The sequence below is a fragment of the Salvia splendens genome, chromosome 12, assembly GCF_004379255.2.
Source record: "Salvia splendens isolate huo1 chromosome 12, SspV2, whole genome shotgun sequence".
NCBI lineage: Eukaryota > Viridiplantae > Streptophyta > Magnoliopsida > Lamiales > Lamiaceae > Salvia > Salvia splendens.
In genome coordinates, this window is record NC_056043.1 from 28,154,055 (window position 1) to 28,170,912 (window position 16,858).

The 16,858-nt window shown below is 35.4% G+C and overlaps 2 protein-coding genes across 3 annotated transcripts; one reads left to right on the forward strand and one right to left on the reverse strand.

Annotated features, from left to right (window-relative positions):
• Window positions 1–7,690: 7,690 nt before the first annotated feature.
• LOC121757941 (protein DA1-like) lies at window positions 7,691–14,390 on the forward strand. Of its 2 annotated transcripts, none has more exons than XM_042153386.1 (12): window positions 7,691–8,141; window positions 8,863–9,012; window positions 9,626–9,710; window positions 10,203–10,398; window positions 10,902–11,022; window positions 11,291–11,374; window positions 12,214–12,333; window positions 12,781–12,993; window positions 13,088–13,150; window positions 13,222–13,322; window positions 13,416–13,474; window positions 13,885–14,390. In XM_042153386.1, exons 2-12 carry the CDS (start codon window positions 8,902–8,904, stop codon window positions 14,181–14,183), a joined length of 1,452 nt encoding a protein of 483 aa, XP_042009320.1. In that variant the 5' UTR covers window positions 7,691–8,141; window positions 8,863–8,901; the 3' UTR covers window positions 14,184–14,390. The 2 variants fall into 2 exon arrangements, with proteins under 2 accessions (XP_042009320.1, XP_042009321.1); XM_042153387.1 differs by having other exon boundaries at window positions 7,694–8,141; window positions 13,225–13,322.
• A 601-nt stretch (window positions 14,391–14,991) lies between these two features.
• On the reverse strand, window positions 14,992–16,108 carry LOC121758159 (probable calcium-binding protein CML41). Its single transcript, XM_042153593.1, has one exon. The coding sequence runs from the start codon at window positions 15,880–15,882 to the stop codon at window positions 15,343–15,345; it is 540 nt and encodes a 179-aa protein (XP_042009527.1). The 5' UTR covers window positions 15,883–16,108; the 3' UTR covers window positions 14,992–15,342.
• Window positions 16,109–16,858: the final 750 nt, after the last annotated feature.

Below are 16,858 nucleotides of genomic sequence, written 5' to 3' on the forward strand. Positions count from 1 at the left end.
ACCAACACATAATTGAATTATTATGGAGACAATGTATAGTCTTTGCTTCCGGTATGAGTTATACATGTTATGTGATTTGTAATGATGTAAGTGTGATGTTTATGTTCAACAATGCTCAAAATTCAAGTGGGTGTATTGAATTATTTGTTGAGTATTCACCTGTGAGGAGTTCAGAAATCCCACCAGTTGTTGATTATGGTATTTGGTTGATTTGACATTTTGGAGGACGGTACAATGGTGGGTGCAGAAGAAGACAAAAATAGAACACACCGAAGGTGTGTTAACCCCGTGGGCGAGGGACAGACTTGCTAAGAATGACTCAAAGGGGCGAAAACATTACATTACTGTCATTGACCGAGATACAGGGAAGTACCATGTCCGAACTCGAGGAAGAATAGAAAAGGGAGTGTCAAAGGGAAACAATGTTCAAATAGTCAAGTATTTGGATTCGAGTTGCAGTTGTGGTAAGTGGCAGATGTGGAGAATTCCTTGTTTGCATGGTTGTGCGGTTGCTAGAGACAGAGGTCAAGTTATGATTGACCTCATAGATGGGTGCTACTACCTAGGTACGTGGAGATCACAGTACTATGGTCAAGTTTCATTTGATGCACCAAGACACGAAGATTATTGGGTTGAACCTTCATGGAAATTGCGCATCATCCCTCAGCAGTTGTTTCCTAGAACGCGTGGCCGAGTTAGAAGAAGGAGGATACGTAATCAAATGGATGTCCGCGAGGAAGATGAACCGAGAGCTCCCCGCGATAGAGGGGCATGACCGAAGAAATTGCTCAGCCGGTGATGTTCAGTAACTTCGTGGTATATATTTGCTATATTTTTGGCATTGAGTTGTGTATTGGAGATCTGTTATGTTTTGTATTGACATTTTTGTTGAATTGCAGGAACTGCTGACAATAGAGGGCATGGCTTCGAGGATGAATGTTGTTGATATTTGTGTTTGGGGCATATTTGATGGATCTCATTTGACAGTTACAATGTTTATGTATCAACATTTGTGAGATGTTGTTGACAGTTATTATGATTTTTATTGTCTTTTGTTGATAGTTGATATATGTGTTTGGGGCATATTGTTTCACCTTAAATATGTGACCAAAACCTGTGTCAATATAAACCCAAGTACCACGGAAATAAAAGCAATTGTAACGTCCCTCACGACAAACTCATCAAAACACCTAAAAAGTTGATAATGGATGCAAACTCAAGTAATATGCTACAAAACACTGAAATATTCACGTTAAACATCCAAAATACTTGCTAAACTACGAGTATATCAATGACCAAAATCCTATCAAAGACCTATTTCCCCAAAGGCGTGAATTTTGTTGGAGCTTTCCCTTTGTTCTTCCTTGTTGAAAATCCCCTGAATACATTGTGCATAGCCTTCCCAATCTTACTTGATGAACTCTTCACAGTTGGTCGTGAGGATACCTCGGTGGGTGGTTGAAATATTACTTCATCATCTTCTTCCCCGCCCTCTTCTTCCTGGCCCTCTTCGTCCCCCACAGGATCCACAAATTGATAATTCTAGAAGTATGGATCACGTCCTGCTAGAGCTGCATCCCAATCAGACCCACCGCCAAAGAATGAATCACATGATGATCGTGCTCCCCATTGCGAGGGCTCGTGGCTTGCACCACTCAACTGAGACTGTGACCCTGGGTAGATAGACCAACCTGGGAGATCGTACTCTGAATACAATCTGCATACGGTCTCCACAGAAACTACAAAAAAATAATATAAAAATCAAAATTAATTTCATAGTATAGTAAATTCATTAACTAAGACAACAAAAATAAATTTCATTTGGTCGGGACGAATCAGTGATAATTGATCACGATAATGAGCTAATTTCCAATTTCAGTAACTCCGTGCCACCTATACATAAAATTAATGTCTAAAGTTACCAAAGAAACATAATTAAGTGCGTTAATGTAAAAAATACATTACTTGGCTCCACACGGGGTATACGGCGTGTGCATAGGCGATATCACAAAGGATGGCCTCAATGTGGGCATTCTTTCCCACGCCCATAGCTGCAAAAGAACCATAGGTCCACCCACATCCCTTTTCTGCCTGCCTACATAAGCCTCGCATAAATAATGATACAGAAATGCTAAAGCAGCACTACCCCAACTGATAGTAGACACTTCTTCCGGATCGTCAAAGGCATTTAACCACATAAAGGGGACCTTGCACCCTGTGATGTCCGGTATAATAAGCCCCCTAACAAGATCAAACCATGTATACGTGCCCTTTGGATGTATGTATAATCATGCAGCCCATCACCCAAAGGTATCGTCGCTTGGTGGATAAGAGATGTCATTAACAAACCGCCCTGCATCGTTTCTGTTTCTGCGTCAGGTATCCATCCCAACACATCTCGACACTTGCTGGGCCAATCTTCATATCCGATAGGGTAGTCACGGCCAGTGAAAACACGACTGGCTGCTCTCAAACCCCACAGACTTTGCACATCCTGTAAGGTTACGGTAACTTCTCCAATTGGTAGGTGGAAACAGTGTGTCTCAGGCTTCCAGCGCTCGATCAAGGCAGTGATAAGCTCGTTGTCCATCCTCATGGGCCTTTCACATCCCAACACGCCTTTGAAACCCCATACATCAAGCCAATACTTCACATTTTCATGTATTTGCACTGCTCAAACCTTACTTTCCGTCCGACGAACTCTCAAAACATTTGATGTGCCATTTGCCAATAATGAGACTGAAATGTGTTCGTTTTGATGAAAGAGTAATGATGGATCCTCAGGTCCATAACATAACTGTTCTTCGGAACTTGAAGATGCCATCTGCTTCAAACATTCACCCAAAATTTTTTTTAAACATATTGTAAAACATAACCAAGATTCATTTTTTATCATAAAAACTCAACAATCCAACTTAAATTACAACTTCAATTGAAAAACAACAAGCTATATTTCATCATAACCAAGATTGCAACCTCAATTGTAAACTCAACAATCCAACTTAAATTGCAACTTCAATTGTAAAACATAGCCAAGATTGAATTATATACATGTGAAACACACAAATAGGCAACAAAACAACAAAAAACGACCGTAAATTCATCAATTTCTTCATAGACCCTAACTTTGCTAAATTAGGGAAAACCTGCACAAATTAAGCAATAAAGGATGAATGTAGCCAAATTGAAGGACAATTACCGAAATATGTTTGTAAACGGTTGAAATCCGTCAGAAACTGGTCGGAAATTGTTGAAAATCGCCGCTGCTACACTCTCCGCTGCTTCTGTCAATGTGAGCTTTCTGCCCCCTTAAAACCCGACTGGAAGACGCATAACCCTTATGCGTCATTCTACAACGATGCATAACTCTTATGCGTCATTACGTGAAGACGCATACGAGTTGTGCGTCATTACACAAAGACGCATAAGAGTTGTGAGTTTCATTAATAAAGACGCATAACGGTTATGCGTCACTCCCTGAGTTGGAATATATCTAAAGTCCATCATTAAAATGGAATTCTATTAACATGCATTACCAAAAATAGAATTTTCCCGTCACTCACTCCCATAATGTGGCTTATAAGGTGGAGGATTTTCTATACATATAGATGAGACGTGATCATTACTAAATCAATGTACTAGGACAAAATTTAAAAGATTTTTAATATATTCCACCGGCAATAAGTTGTGGCAGATAATGAGAGGTACAAACGGAAAAATAAAGTGAGAAAGAGTGACGCGAGAGAGACAGATACAAAGGCAAGGTGGAGCACCGGAGGTATATATTGTTTAACAAAGAGATGAAGTAGGAAATTAGGGATTCAGTTCTATTTTGCAGAGATGGAATGAATAAAAACAAATTAAATTATTAATAAATACTAAAAGAGTTTCGAGAATTCGTTACAAGTTGAGGGTAGCTTTCGCAAACAATATAAATGTAGTAATATAGCAGTACTATAATTTATTAAAACATTAATAAAGAAAGACCAAGAGTTTATTGGCGCATATGATCATATTTAATAGAAACATGAGTCCCCATTCTTTTTGTTACTATAATAGGTCCAATGATGTTACATTTGATCATGTGGTTTATATGTAAAAAAAAATATTATTTTTATGCATCATATTGAAGTTGATGGTGTTAATTTTAGTTGGACCAGGTCTGGGATCGGAGACTGGAGAGTTATTCTAGAGAATTTATTATTATTTTATCGAATATTTATACATACTTTTACTGTAGAAGTTATTATGGTAGAATACATGCCGACTTTTCTTTCATTTATATGATTAAATACAAGTTGCTATCGGATTAAATCATCTATTAATTTAGTTCAAATTATGAAGACTCGTTCCAGGATCACTAGTATTATGAATAATAGTTTTCCAAGATATCAATCAATTTTTAAAGTAAATCTCAATAATAAGAGTAAATTAAATATAACAACAAAAATTTCTTGTCTCCGGTGTGAACCAGTTTCAAATGTAAATTATTAAATTCTAGTCGATGTACATATATAAATTGTCTCTTGGCGCAAATAAAAATCTCCAGTTTTTATAAAGGTCATTGATTGCATTTACTTTGTAGCTGATACATTGGAAGGCAACGTATTTGGCATTATATTTATGGAAATAACAGCATTTTTATTGCAATGTCATCATGTTTTTTGTTTATTAACTTCGAACACATCAAATGCAAGGATACAAAAACAGATTTTTTATTACAATCAACTTTAATTACATGAATTACATAGGTGTATGCATTAATAAGTAAGGAAGGAGATGCATATGTACCGTAGATTTTTGTGATCAAATAATTTTTACTACTTTCTCAAATCTCACCTAATATTTATGTGTGTTATGAGGTTCGGCTGCGTCGAGTTTTATTAAATTAATTAAATAGTGCTCTAACAATTTCGAATTGAATGAATTCTATTTCTTTTTTCTTATACTTCTGGACTTAGGTATCACATTGGAAGAGCAAAAGTTGGGCTTTAAATTATTTTGTTGTTTTGGGTCTTTGCGAACAAGTGTTAGAAGGCCCATTTTACTCCAGAAATTGTTGAAAATAAGTAAAGAGGCTGACATCAAGAGGAAAGCCATTTTTAGTCTATTTTTCAGAAAGACTGAAATTATTGAAATTTTAGTACTACTACATCACTAAATCAAATTCATGTTTAAAAAAATTAAGTGATAGAATTAATAATACCTACTACATGTCAATAAAAATTGGAATGACTATTTAAATTCTAGAACATTATGAATATGATGGTCTTTTTATTCTAATAAAATTCACGGATTTCATCCTAAGCTTAATTGGTGATAAAAATATTGAGTGACTATAAAATTTATATAATAATTTCAGTTTTCAATTAACTTTAATGTTGGTTACTTTTTAGTTTCAATTGACTAACATATTCCTCATATCACTCCATCATCTTATATTATTGTTATTATTATTATAATAGTGTAGTTAATTAATCTCTTTGTATTTGGCCGCCTAATATTTTTGAAACAATATTTATTATATAGTTGGATACAGCAGCACGCTGCACTTTTTGTCTGCCACTACCAATTTTTCCGTTTCATTGTACCCATTTCTAACGGGCTGAAAATTTGGGTAACTTATTACTAGGTTGTCATTTATTTTTACTTTGATTATCGATATAAGTTTATGATGTTTGTGAAATGAGTTTATGATGTTTGTGATACTAAGTGAAGTCTAGTCTAGTAAGCATGGGCGGACCCAAATGGAGGTGACTAGGTGCTAAAGCGCTTAATGAATTTATTTTTTAAATATTTTTCTATTAATTTTTTTGTAAAATTTATTGATATTTAATGTAAATTATTGTATAACAGTCTTTACAAATGATAGTCTTTACAAATGATGAAAATTGTCCAAAACTATACATGAAAATAAAAATTAGAAATATCAGCCCCTACGATGTATATTTATGCGTATGCCCCTGCGAAGCTTATATCTCTTTTAAAATGACGACATCTTCACTATAATGCACGTCCACAAAATAATTCTGAGGTTGGTTATCTAAAGTCATTATCTCAATTATTGAAGAAAATCATATGGATAAGACTTTGCAAAATGCAAGACTTTTGCTTTATCAAAACCAGAGAAAATGTCATTTGTTGAAAGACATTCATGCAAAGATATAGTTAATCAATGTTTGCTTTATGTGAGTATTAATGCATTCATTGCCCATTTTCACAAAAAACCCAATAATACCTCAATTTACCTTCTATCTTTACTTATACACTATGCCAAATCATAAAGGGCATTTCAACTCTGAAGAACTAAATTATCTTATTGTCACAAATTCATAGAACTATAGTTCAAATCTCAAAACAAAATTTCAAGAATAAAGATAATTAATGCTTTGCCATGATGAAGATTTTGCAGTTTGGATTAAAGAAAAGAACAAGACGATAGTTGAAAAGTTCAAAAGAGTATTGCATATTTTACTTTTATTTTTTTTATTTCTTTTTTCTTATCCTCTCTAGTTTTTTTATTTTCTCTATCTCACCGTGCGTTATTTTAAATATAGGGTTATTCTTAAATTATAGGGTGAATTTTGATTACGTAGTAGTTTGAATTTTTAAATTTGAGCTAAGAGATCACCATGACAAGTTCGTGCTATTGTTTAAGAAAAATCTTTTACACACCTATACTTAATACACTTTATATTCCTTTATCATTGCTTTTTCTTTAATTTTATTTCAGTATGTCTATGGTTTACGGGTACCCGTTTAATCGGGTTCGGGTATTCTTATTAACATACGGGTCGGATATTGGATACAATATTTTAGAGATTTTGGATTTGGGTATATGCGGGTATCTGAATTTGTAGGTTTAATTTTCATTGTATAAATTTTGAGTTCAACCACGTATCTAAAAATTATTACTATCAATGTTTTATATCTATAGAGTTGACTAATTTTCATCACTATGTATTTAATTTAACATATTAATTTTATTGATAGCAGCTCGATTAATCCGTAGGGCTAACTCAACTTGATTTTTTTAGAATTTGGGTTGAATATTTACATCCCATTAAAAATCGCAATTTGATTAGCATGCAACCAATTAATCCGCAATCTAATTAGAGTTGTTCTGAAACCCGCTGGATTGGTTTATTGACACCCTAGTTAGTAATTATACCTAAAATAAATATGGATAATATTTGAAGGGGCGAAATTCCAAGCTCAAAAAATAGACCCATATATAAGATTGATTAATTTTAATTTAAAATGATAGTATAATTAGATCAAATATTCGGCGAATTTGTTTCGTATTTGTGAAGGGTCATATCAGCAATGTATAATGGGAGTATAAAATTTGATGATAGATTTAATCAATAATCTGAAGAATCAAATTATAAAATTGCTATCTCATCGAGAAATGTGGGATATGAGAAGATATGTACAAGATAAAAGATATGGGTTTTATGTCAAGATATACTGAGATAAGATTTTTTCATTGTTGTTTGATAAAAGATTTGTATAGTATTACCTAACATTGACTTAATTTAACAAATTAATGGGTTATATAAACATTGTTAAAGTTATAATTTTGGCAAGATTCATGCAGACCTTCGTGGGCTTTGAGTTAAGCTCAATTAGATAAAAATTACTATCTTACCAGACACGTAAGATAAAAATAAATTTACCCTATTTATTATTCTGAACTTGACTTTCTTGTGATCAACACTTCATCAGTTCATCTACTAATAAAACTAATATACTCTTTGTCATAGTTTGACTTTGAAATTTGCAGCCATATTCACACATTGCAAACAAGTTTTTGCCACGCGATTTGTTTGATTTTTTGATTGACCAACTATAAGAGGAAGACGAAGAGAAGAAACGCCTGGAGCATTCATTCATCTTATCATTGAGCTATTCTATTTCTTAATCATTAAGATTATTTTTTTTATTTTTGTCCCTGAGAACCTAAAGATTCTTGATTGATTTACATCTTGCAAAAATAGTATTCTTTCTTCCGCAAAGATTCTTTGAGGACTGAATGCACCAAAAGGGCAAGCTCAGATTTTTTAGGAGAATTTGTGATATTTCTGTGGAGTGCCTTGTGCATCAACCATTGCTGTGGAGTTAATGAGGTCTATTTTCAGGTCAGCTACTAGTCAAATACTGCTTGATATGTGCCTTTTTTGCTGATGATCTGATCAAACGAATCCTCTGAAATCTCTTTCAATTTTTATGTGTGGAAATTGAGCTGGATAGCCATGCAATCCGTGCCATTTGATTGTTGAAGCAATTGGTGTTTAGTGAGTATCATAATTATGTGTATTGGTTTGCAGTGTTGTATGTCTAGGGGTTTTTGGCTGCTGCATTTTGTTATTTAATGTTTCAAACTGCAATGCAATCTGAATTTGTTGAGTTATAGATTTTGCCTCTAGTTTGCCCCGTTTTGTGTGATTCATTTTGGCTTTAATATCAAGCTGTTGCTCTATGGAATGTGGTGTGTATAAATTTTTTATCTGTGTAAACTGTTTCTGGAATGGATTGAGATCTTTTTGGGTTTCATTATGCAAGCATTAATTGCTTTTAAGAATTTTCTTGCCAATTTCAGTTGAGGTCATCTAATTTTGATTCCATAGAAATACATGATGTGGTGCACAACTCAAAATGTTTTCTAGTTTCTTGTTTATCCCGTAAGGTATTTGCTTCACCCATGAACAGACTTCCGATTCTTATAGATAGATGACAACGGGTAAAAATAGTTTCAGTCTCCAGCTTTGTGATAGGATATTAGACACACTTGTGTGGTGTATATCTTTCTTCCTCTGTTTACTCAATCCTTGTGCTCCTTAACTAAATATTGTGCCTCAGGTAGAGACGTCATTGGCTGTGCACTGATTAATTTATCTAATGGGCTGGCTTCGCAAAATACTCCAGTGCTCGGACCATAAAGTTTTGGAAGGGCATTCTGATTGGAGATATGGAGTGGATACTGCAGAGACCCCTCAATCGGCTTCATTGGTAAGCATTTGTTACTTCCATTTTATTTTATTTTCTCTTCTTCCTCACAGGACTGTCTCATAGCATTAAATTACTCCAATCATTAAATGTTTGGAATGTTAGATCAAGTTCAACTGTTCAAGAATAAAGAAACAAGATTGAGTAGAGGTATTAAAATTGTGTTGCGGCAGTACTCAATCTGAACTAAATATGGGCACATTGGTTTTGCAAGAAACTCTATCAATATTTGCATGCTTTTTTCTATTTATCAATTTCACATCCTTAATCTCCTATCCTTATGGAACTGCCTGTTCTCGTATTGTATTCAACTGGTGGTGACTTAATCACCCATAAACAAGAACAGGAAAGAATGTGAGGGTCATAAACATAGTGACAATCTCCCAACGGATAGGACATCATCAAAGCTATGCAACTAATGTTTAGTCTCCTTCTCTTCAAGTCTGAGACTAGCTTTTTCATACCTTAGATTTAGGTGATTTGAATTTTACGGTCTGCCAAATTAGATCAGCTCTTATTGAAGTCCAATTTTGATTGAACATAGATTGAAGGGATAAAGTTCATTTCATTTTCTCATCTCCTTAGTTCTGTTTTCTCTGGCTGTACATTGGTTCAGAATTCATGGAGAGAGACCGAAGATATAGACCATGCTGTTGCATTATCGCTTTCACAAGATGACCTAAAAGGAAAATCTACAGCTGGTGAGATCAATGGCTATCTGTGTTCAGCTTTGTATGTAAATATAAATGAAAGTACTCCCTCCGTCCCAAGGAAGACGACCCCTTCCTTGGGGGGCATGGGATTTTATGTAGTTTAGTTTTGCGTGTTAAGTGGAGAGAATAAAGTAAGAGAGAGGGAATAAAGTAGAGATAAAGGGGTTTTTTTTGTAATGGGTCATCTTGGTTGGGATAAACCAACAAGGAAAGTGGGTCATCTTCGGTGGGACGGAGGGAGTATGATTATTTCTCAGAGAAAACTGAAGGCTATGTGCTAGTGTTGTTCCCTTAGTACCTATCTTCCTTGAATACTTTTCTACAATTTATCTATTATCATCCTCCTATGTAAGGTTTCAATGGCAATCGATTGATACTTTAAAGGGACTTGCTTTGCTGGATCTAGCTTACGGTCTATTTTCATGTTTCCAGTAACAGTTTCTTAATGCATGCATAATGGGTGTATATGATGTGGTACAGAGAAAGAGCCACAACTGGATGACGGTGAACAATTAGCGAGGGCCCTTCGGGAGAGTTTGGTTATTGATTCTCAACCGGAGTCATGGAGTAGAAATGATACTGGAAGTGGATATGGATATGGAACTGGAGTCGAATATGGATATGGAAACGACAACTTTTACCAACCTGTAACAATCCCTTATTACACAAGCTTAAGGTACATGCGGAGTCTTGACATAATGTGACAATTATGATTGTAACATTTATATAAACACGTGATAATTTAACTAAAACTTTCTCCTAGGAACTAGGAACCTATTGGGATCTTTATGTTAATATGCAGTTTCCAGAAACAAATGCATTATTATAATATGTTTGATTTGCTTTTAGCTCAAGGAGATTTGTTCGAGTGGCAAATTGCTTTTGAGCTTCTTGTTGTTTTCCAGTCTATGATTTGTGGGTACTTTAAGACTAACATAAAATTGAAGGAAGCTGATATGCTTTCTCACTCAGATAGAAAATTTGTCACTCAAGAGCCCCATAAGTTCTAGACATCATCTTCTAAACATTCCTTTTACGTTTTAGCTTGGCTTCAAAATATACCTCTACTTCCGATGTAATCATTAGATGCAGATTTTATATGTATAACACTGACTTCATTTTCATTATTTTTTATCTAGCTTCTAATTTAGTCTTCCTATCTTGTCTTTTCTGTGATAGGATCTGTGCTGGCTGTAATATGGAGATTGGCCATGGAGGATATGTGAGTTGCAGGGATGCCCTATGGCACCCACGATGTTTTAGATGCCGCATATGTAACCAACCGTTATCTGATTACGAGGTATAAAGATTATGATAGGTCCATCTTATAAAAAGATTCTTTTCATCTATTATCATTTGATAGAGAGCTTCGTATCTGTAGTAGGCTAGTCGTTATAAACTAAACATTCACATTCATGCATATTGGTCAATTTGGTAGAACTTGTTAATTTAGAGCAATCTTGATGATTGTATTATCAAAACATTGCATTTGCAATTACGCCACATTTAATACGACCAGACTTTCACATGATGAATTATATAATCCAGGTTCGTGTCTTTGTTGACAGTTTTTCGTGTCTGGTATCTACCATTATCATGAAACTTGCTACAAGGAGTCTCATCATCCAAAATGTGATGTCTGCAGACACTTCGTAAGTATCTCAACCCACGCGTTATCATATTCATTCGGTCTGAAAATACTTGGGCAAAAGTTCTTTTCCTTATTACTTATCACACAAACTACATATACTTTGATGACGTGTTTGGTGCTGCTAAACAAAGTTGCTTTCCCCCAACGAGCTTTGTAGTTTGCTTAGAAAGTGATAGGTGAGATGGTTGCGACTGTAGGAACGAGAAAGATCACCGAATGCATAAATTATGGTTATATTGTCTTTGGTTGTTAAGTTGTAATTTTAGAATACCTTTTTGATGTCACCATTAAAAAGATGTTCTAGCTTTTAGAATTATGAAGAAATTATCCATCTGGATATTTTTTGGTGGACGAGGATGTTCTTAACTGGCCGACGAAGATATGGTAAATATCCCATTAGTACTGGCGTGACGGAGTTCTCGAAAATGCTCTAATTCTATAGAATGTATTTAGGCATAAATAGAACAGTCTAGGCGGGAAAGAAATTTAACTCACCTGAAAGATTTGACAATTTTAATGCAGTCATGATCTCTAACATCACAGTTTCTTTTTTTTAGGCAGTAACATCATAGAATTATTGGTGCTAGTGAGCAACTTGCGGAATTAGGCTGGAATAAATGTCTGGTTAAGTTGTTCATATCATCACGAAAAAGGAGTGATAGAGCACTATTATGCGAACAGATGGGCCTGTGAGAGGGATTTTTGAACTGTTCATTTTGATTCTGATCGTTTAAATATTCAATATAAGCTTAGACTGATTTTAAAAAAAAAACAAATTTGTATGGTTATATGATTTCGTCATTTTTTTTATGATGTCGTTTATCACTTTCATGTACACAGATTCCGACAAACGCAGCTGGTCTTATTGAATATAAGGTGCATCCTTTCTGGTCCCAGAAGTACTGTCCTAGGCATGAGGACGATGGCACTCCTAGATGCTGTAGTTGTGAACGAAAGGAGGTAAGTATCGACATTAAGAAGGTGTTCGTCCGATTATAAGCTCCTTAAAGCAGCTATGAGAAGAACCCTGCTCTGCTCCTCACCCCAACTTATTTTTTCGTGATATTATAAACAACAATCAATATACAAAAATGACCATACTATGGTTTGTTATTTCTAACTTGTACCCTTTCAATTTCATCTTTCTTCAAATTTTTGCTCTCTAATGAAGATTTTATCTCGCTTAATTATCCAAATACTCTGACAACATATATGCTCTTAAGACATTAGATTTTGTAAACTCTTGAAACATCTTATAGGCTGTTGGAGCTTATATATTCTCTAAAATGAGCTTAGCCAAACACCCTCTAAATCTCTGTAAACCAACCACTTGCTGTCACCATAAGATCTAATGTGACTCATTTAAGCTTGTAGTAATCATTACTTTGGATCTTTTGCTTGTTGCAGTCAGCGGAGGAAATATATGCTGCCCTTAACGACGGCCGAAAACTCTGCTCAGAGTGCCTGGACTCAGCAATTATGGACATTCGCCAATGCCAGCCCCTTTTCTACGATATACATGAGTTCTTCAAAGGATTAAACATGAAATTGACGCAGGAAGTTCCCATTTACTTGGTTGAGAAGCAAGCACTGAATCAAGCCATGGGAGCAGAGCAGCATGTAAGATACGAAACATAATATATTCAGGGTCACCTACTCTCTGTTATAGGTTTCATCTACTAAGTTTATATGAGTTTCCTGTCTTTTTTTACAGGGTCATTATCACATGCCTGAAACTCGGGGCGCTTGTGTCACCAAGGAACCGACAATCACCAGTGTAAGGGATTCTTTGATCATTTTTCAGATCTTGCCTTTTCCCAGAACCCTTATTCCCCATTTGGATGATAGCAGCCAAGGATGAGAGCTGGAAATCGAGTCGTGGACATGATAACAGAGCCGCACAACCATTGTGAAGTGACAGCAATCCTCATTCTATATGGTCTTCCAAGGTACTGTTAACTTTTTTTTTTTCTTATTAGGGACTTAGCAGACGTTCCATTTTGGTTTCGATTTCATTCTCCCAGATTTCCTCATTCCTGCAGGCTGCTAACTGGATTGATATTGGCGCATGAGATGATGCATTTATGGTTGCGACTTAATGGTGCTCTCTCTCGCCAAACTTCATTCTTACAATCGCCATTTCATCTCACAATCCACAATATTTGTATCTGCTAGAACATTCTGCCATATAAAGTCTAACCTATGCGTGTCCAAATCCCGGTTTTTCATGCCAGGAAAAGATTCTGCCTAACATTTAGCATTTTGATATTTTTTGTCTTCCCTTTGCTTTATTTAAAGTAAATTGGTTCCGTGATCCAAACACTAAAGTAACTATTAACCGAGATGAGTTTTTTTGTATCACTTGTGAAAAAGGAAGGCTTGCTTAGATAACTATTAGCAATGAATCACTGATGTTAACAAACAGTTGAAGTCTTTGCAAAATGTGTCTCTTTGTCCGTGTCGTTTCCTCGCTCGTTCTTCTTGTGCTGATAATATGGTAATCTTGTCCAGGTTTTCGAGGTGTGAGACAAGACGTGGAAGAGGGTATATGTCAGGTCATTGCGAGCATGTGGCTGGAGTCTCAGATCCTCTCAATGTCTGATAACAACCATGCATCAACCTCACATTCGTCAGGATCAAAGACTTCTCGGTTCGACAAGAAGCTTAGCAAGTGCTTCAAATATCAGATTGAATCAGATCCTTCTGAGGTGTATGGAAATGGTTTTCGAGCTGGCCATCAAGCGGTCATCAAGTTTGGGCTGCAGCGTACTCTCGATTGCATTCGAAAGACTGGAAAATTTCCTCACTAAATAATGGATTTTATTATCATTTTTATGGTTGATTTTGTGAGATTTTAGCTTTGATTTTTTTTCCATTTATTTGCACAGGAGTTTTTAGAATAGGTCTTAGTAATCATTCATGATCATTCTATTGTATAGCTTTTTTTCGTATAGGTCTCATTTCACACGTACATGATTTATCACAGATAATAATAAATTTCAGATTTCGAGACTTTAGAATTTTATGATTTTTATGTGCACTAAATAAGTTGAAGGTTCCTCAATATATGCTAGTAAAATAAAGTATCACCATCATTTTTATGTGTAATTTTCGTGTCATTCAATTGAATAAAATCTAAATTTAAGTTTAAGAGTTGAGTGCTTTCGAACATTTAAATAATTTATGTTTTTATTTTTTACATTCAATAATACTCCTTTCATCATAACGAAATAGTCTCCTACTAAAAATGAAAAGTTATTATAAATCAATTATTCATCTTTTATCTTTCTATCTCTGATTTCATCTACATTTTCTCATTCTTTCCCCACTTTATTTATTTATTTTGCATATTTTATCAATTTTTGCATTAACGCACGTTCCATCCATCAATTATAGTACTATTTTTTGTGAATGTTGGGCTTCGTTCACTAAAAATGTCTCATTGGTGGACAACACAAGTTTTAATATAAAATTGGTATAATATGCTAAAGAATTAAATAAAGTGGAAAGTAGAGTAACTTTCTCTTATGAGTAAGAGACTAATTTTTATGAACGGGGACCAATGGAAAGATAAAACTATTTTTCTTGGACGGAAGAGAGAGAGAGAGTTAATTCGTATGAAAAATAAACAATAGCTGCAAAATTTTGATATGTGAATCAAGATTCGAAAATTAATTTATATATACGGCGGCTAATAAATTGCGACGCGAAAGGAGATACGATTATGTTCTCACAATAATTATAAGCTCCACAAGTGTGTCACGTCAAGAAAAAACACGCGACATCCTCTGTTTCAGAGCGTAATATGTTTTCTAGATTTTTAATCGTGACGTAGATCGGCACACTGACTATACCGTTATCTTTCTATCGTGACATAAATCGAATCGGTTTGATTGGTCGACATCTTTTCATATATGCATAAAGCTTTCTCCGATTAATTCAAATCGAAGCAATTGGTTGTCCAACCGATCAATAACTCATCATCTTAGAAAATTCATCGAAATCAAGCACCCCATTGCCATCAAGATCATACACCCGAATCATGGCCTTGCATTCCCCCACCGATTTCACATCGCCGAGGCGGCGGAGCACCTGTCTCAGCCCCTCCGCCGAGATACAACCGCAGCCCTTCTCCTCCTCATAAACCTTGAAAGCCCGCCGGAGAACGTCCACGCCGTCCACGCCCTCTTGCAGCTCCATCACCCTCACGAATTCCTCAAACTGCAGCGCCAACGAACCCCGATCACCGCCTCCCGAGAACTCTCCGATGATCCTCTCCGCCTCCTCGCGCGACACCGAATCGCCGATGCTGGCGAAGTAGGCAGTCAGCTCGGCCGCCGAGATAGTTCCGTCGTTGTCGGCGTCCAGGAACCGGAAAACCTGCCGGAACTCTTCTAATTTGGTGGTTGGCGGCGGCGGTGGAGGGGCGGCGGCGGTGTTTGGCTTGGTGCGGAGGCGGAGCTTGAAAACTCGGCTGCGGAATGGCTTGGTGATGGTTGCAATTGCCATTGATCAATATTTTGATTTTGAGATATGAAGTAAATTAATTTATTAATTAATTAAAACATAGAATGTTTGTGACAAAAAACTAAAGGGTTTAAATAGACGATTTTAATGAGATGGAAAGTACCCAAAAATATGTGCCGGACTTAATGGCCAAATTTTTACAAGAAATTGCATGGTGGTTTCCTATATACTACTAATAATGTAGTACTACTATTGAAGAAGGCTTGGATTAACATTTAACTATTCTACTTATGTAAATATTGAAGTATTATTTCCATCTCACTAACAAGTATATATAGGAATAATTAAGTCCGTCACATTTGATCTTCTTTAAAAAATTAATGGCAAAACTAACTTACTTCAGATTTTATCTTTATCATTATTCAAAGAAATCTTTTAATCCACAATGCATGTTCTATATTTTCTATTGAACATGCATTGTGGAAAACTACAATAGTGTGAATACATAGAACAAATTGGAGAAATTATGATATATTGGGAGTGGTCAAAAAGGTTTTCTAAAATTATGAATCGTCTTACCCCAAATCAAAAGTGTCTGGCCTTTTTTACTACAATGATTCATTTTATGTCAAGGAAATATACTGGAAATTTTGTATGAATATCCAGTGGGCCCTACTGAGAAATTTCCTGGAAACTTCTAATTAACCAGATTTAATATTAGTAGTAAATTAGTAATGTGAGTCTATGATGAAATTAAGTAAAGCTATGAGGAAAATATACTTAATTAGAGAGAGGAATGTATGATAGAACCCACTATATACCTACATCAGGCATTATAAATTATAATGAACCCTTTCTTTCCAGAAAAAATAAATAAAAAACACATTGAAAACAAAATTCTGAACGAAAATTGTTCTGATTAGGTAAAGAATAGATGTGGTTCATCTGGCATAGCTGAACAGTTCTTGTCACCCATACATTAATTAGGTACAAGAATTTAGGCCAAACCTCCTAGGGA

Coding starts and splice junctions, on each gene's coding strand:
- LOC121757941 (XM_042153386.1), top strand. CDS start 8,902: ATGGGCTGGCTTCGCAAAATACTCCAGTGCTCGGACCATAAAGTTTTG. Junction 9,013..9,625: donor CCCCTCAATCGGCTTCATTG/GTAAGCATTTGT, acceptor ACATTGGTTCAG/AATTCATGGAGAGAGACCGA. Junction 11,375..12,213: donor GTGATGTCTGCAGACACTTC/GTAAGTATCTCA, acceptor TCATGTACACAG/ATTCCGACAAACGCAGCTGG.
- LOC121758159 (XM_042153593.1), bottom strand. CDS start 15,882: ATGGCAATTGCAACCATCACCAAGCCATTCCGCAGCCGAGTTTTCAAG.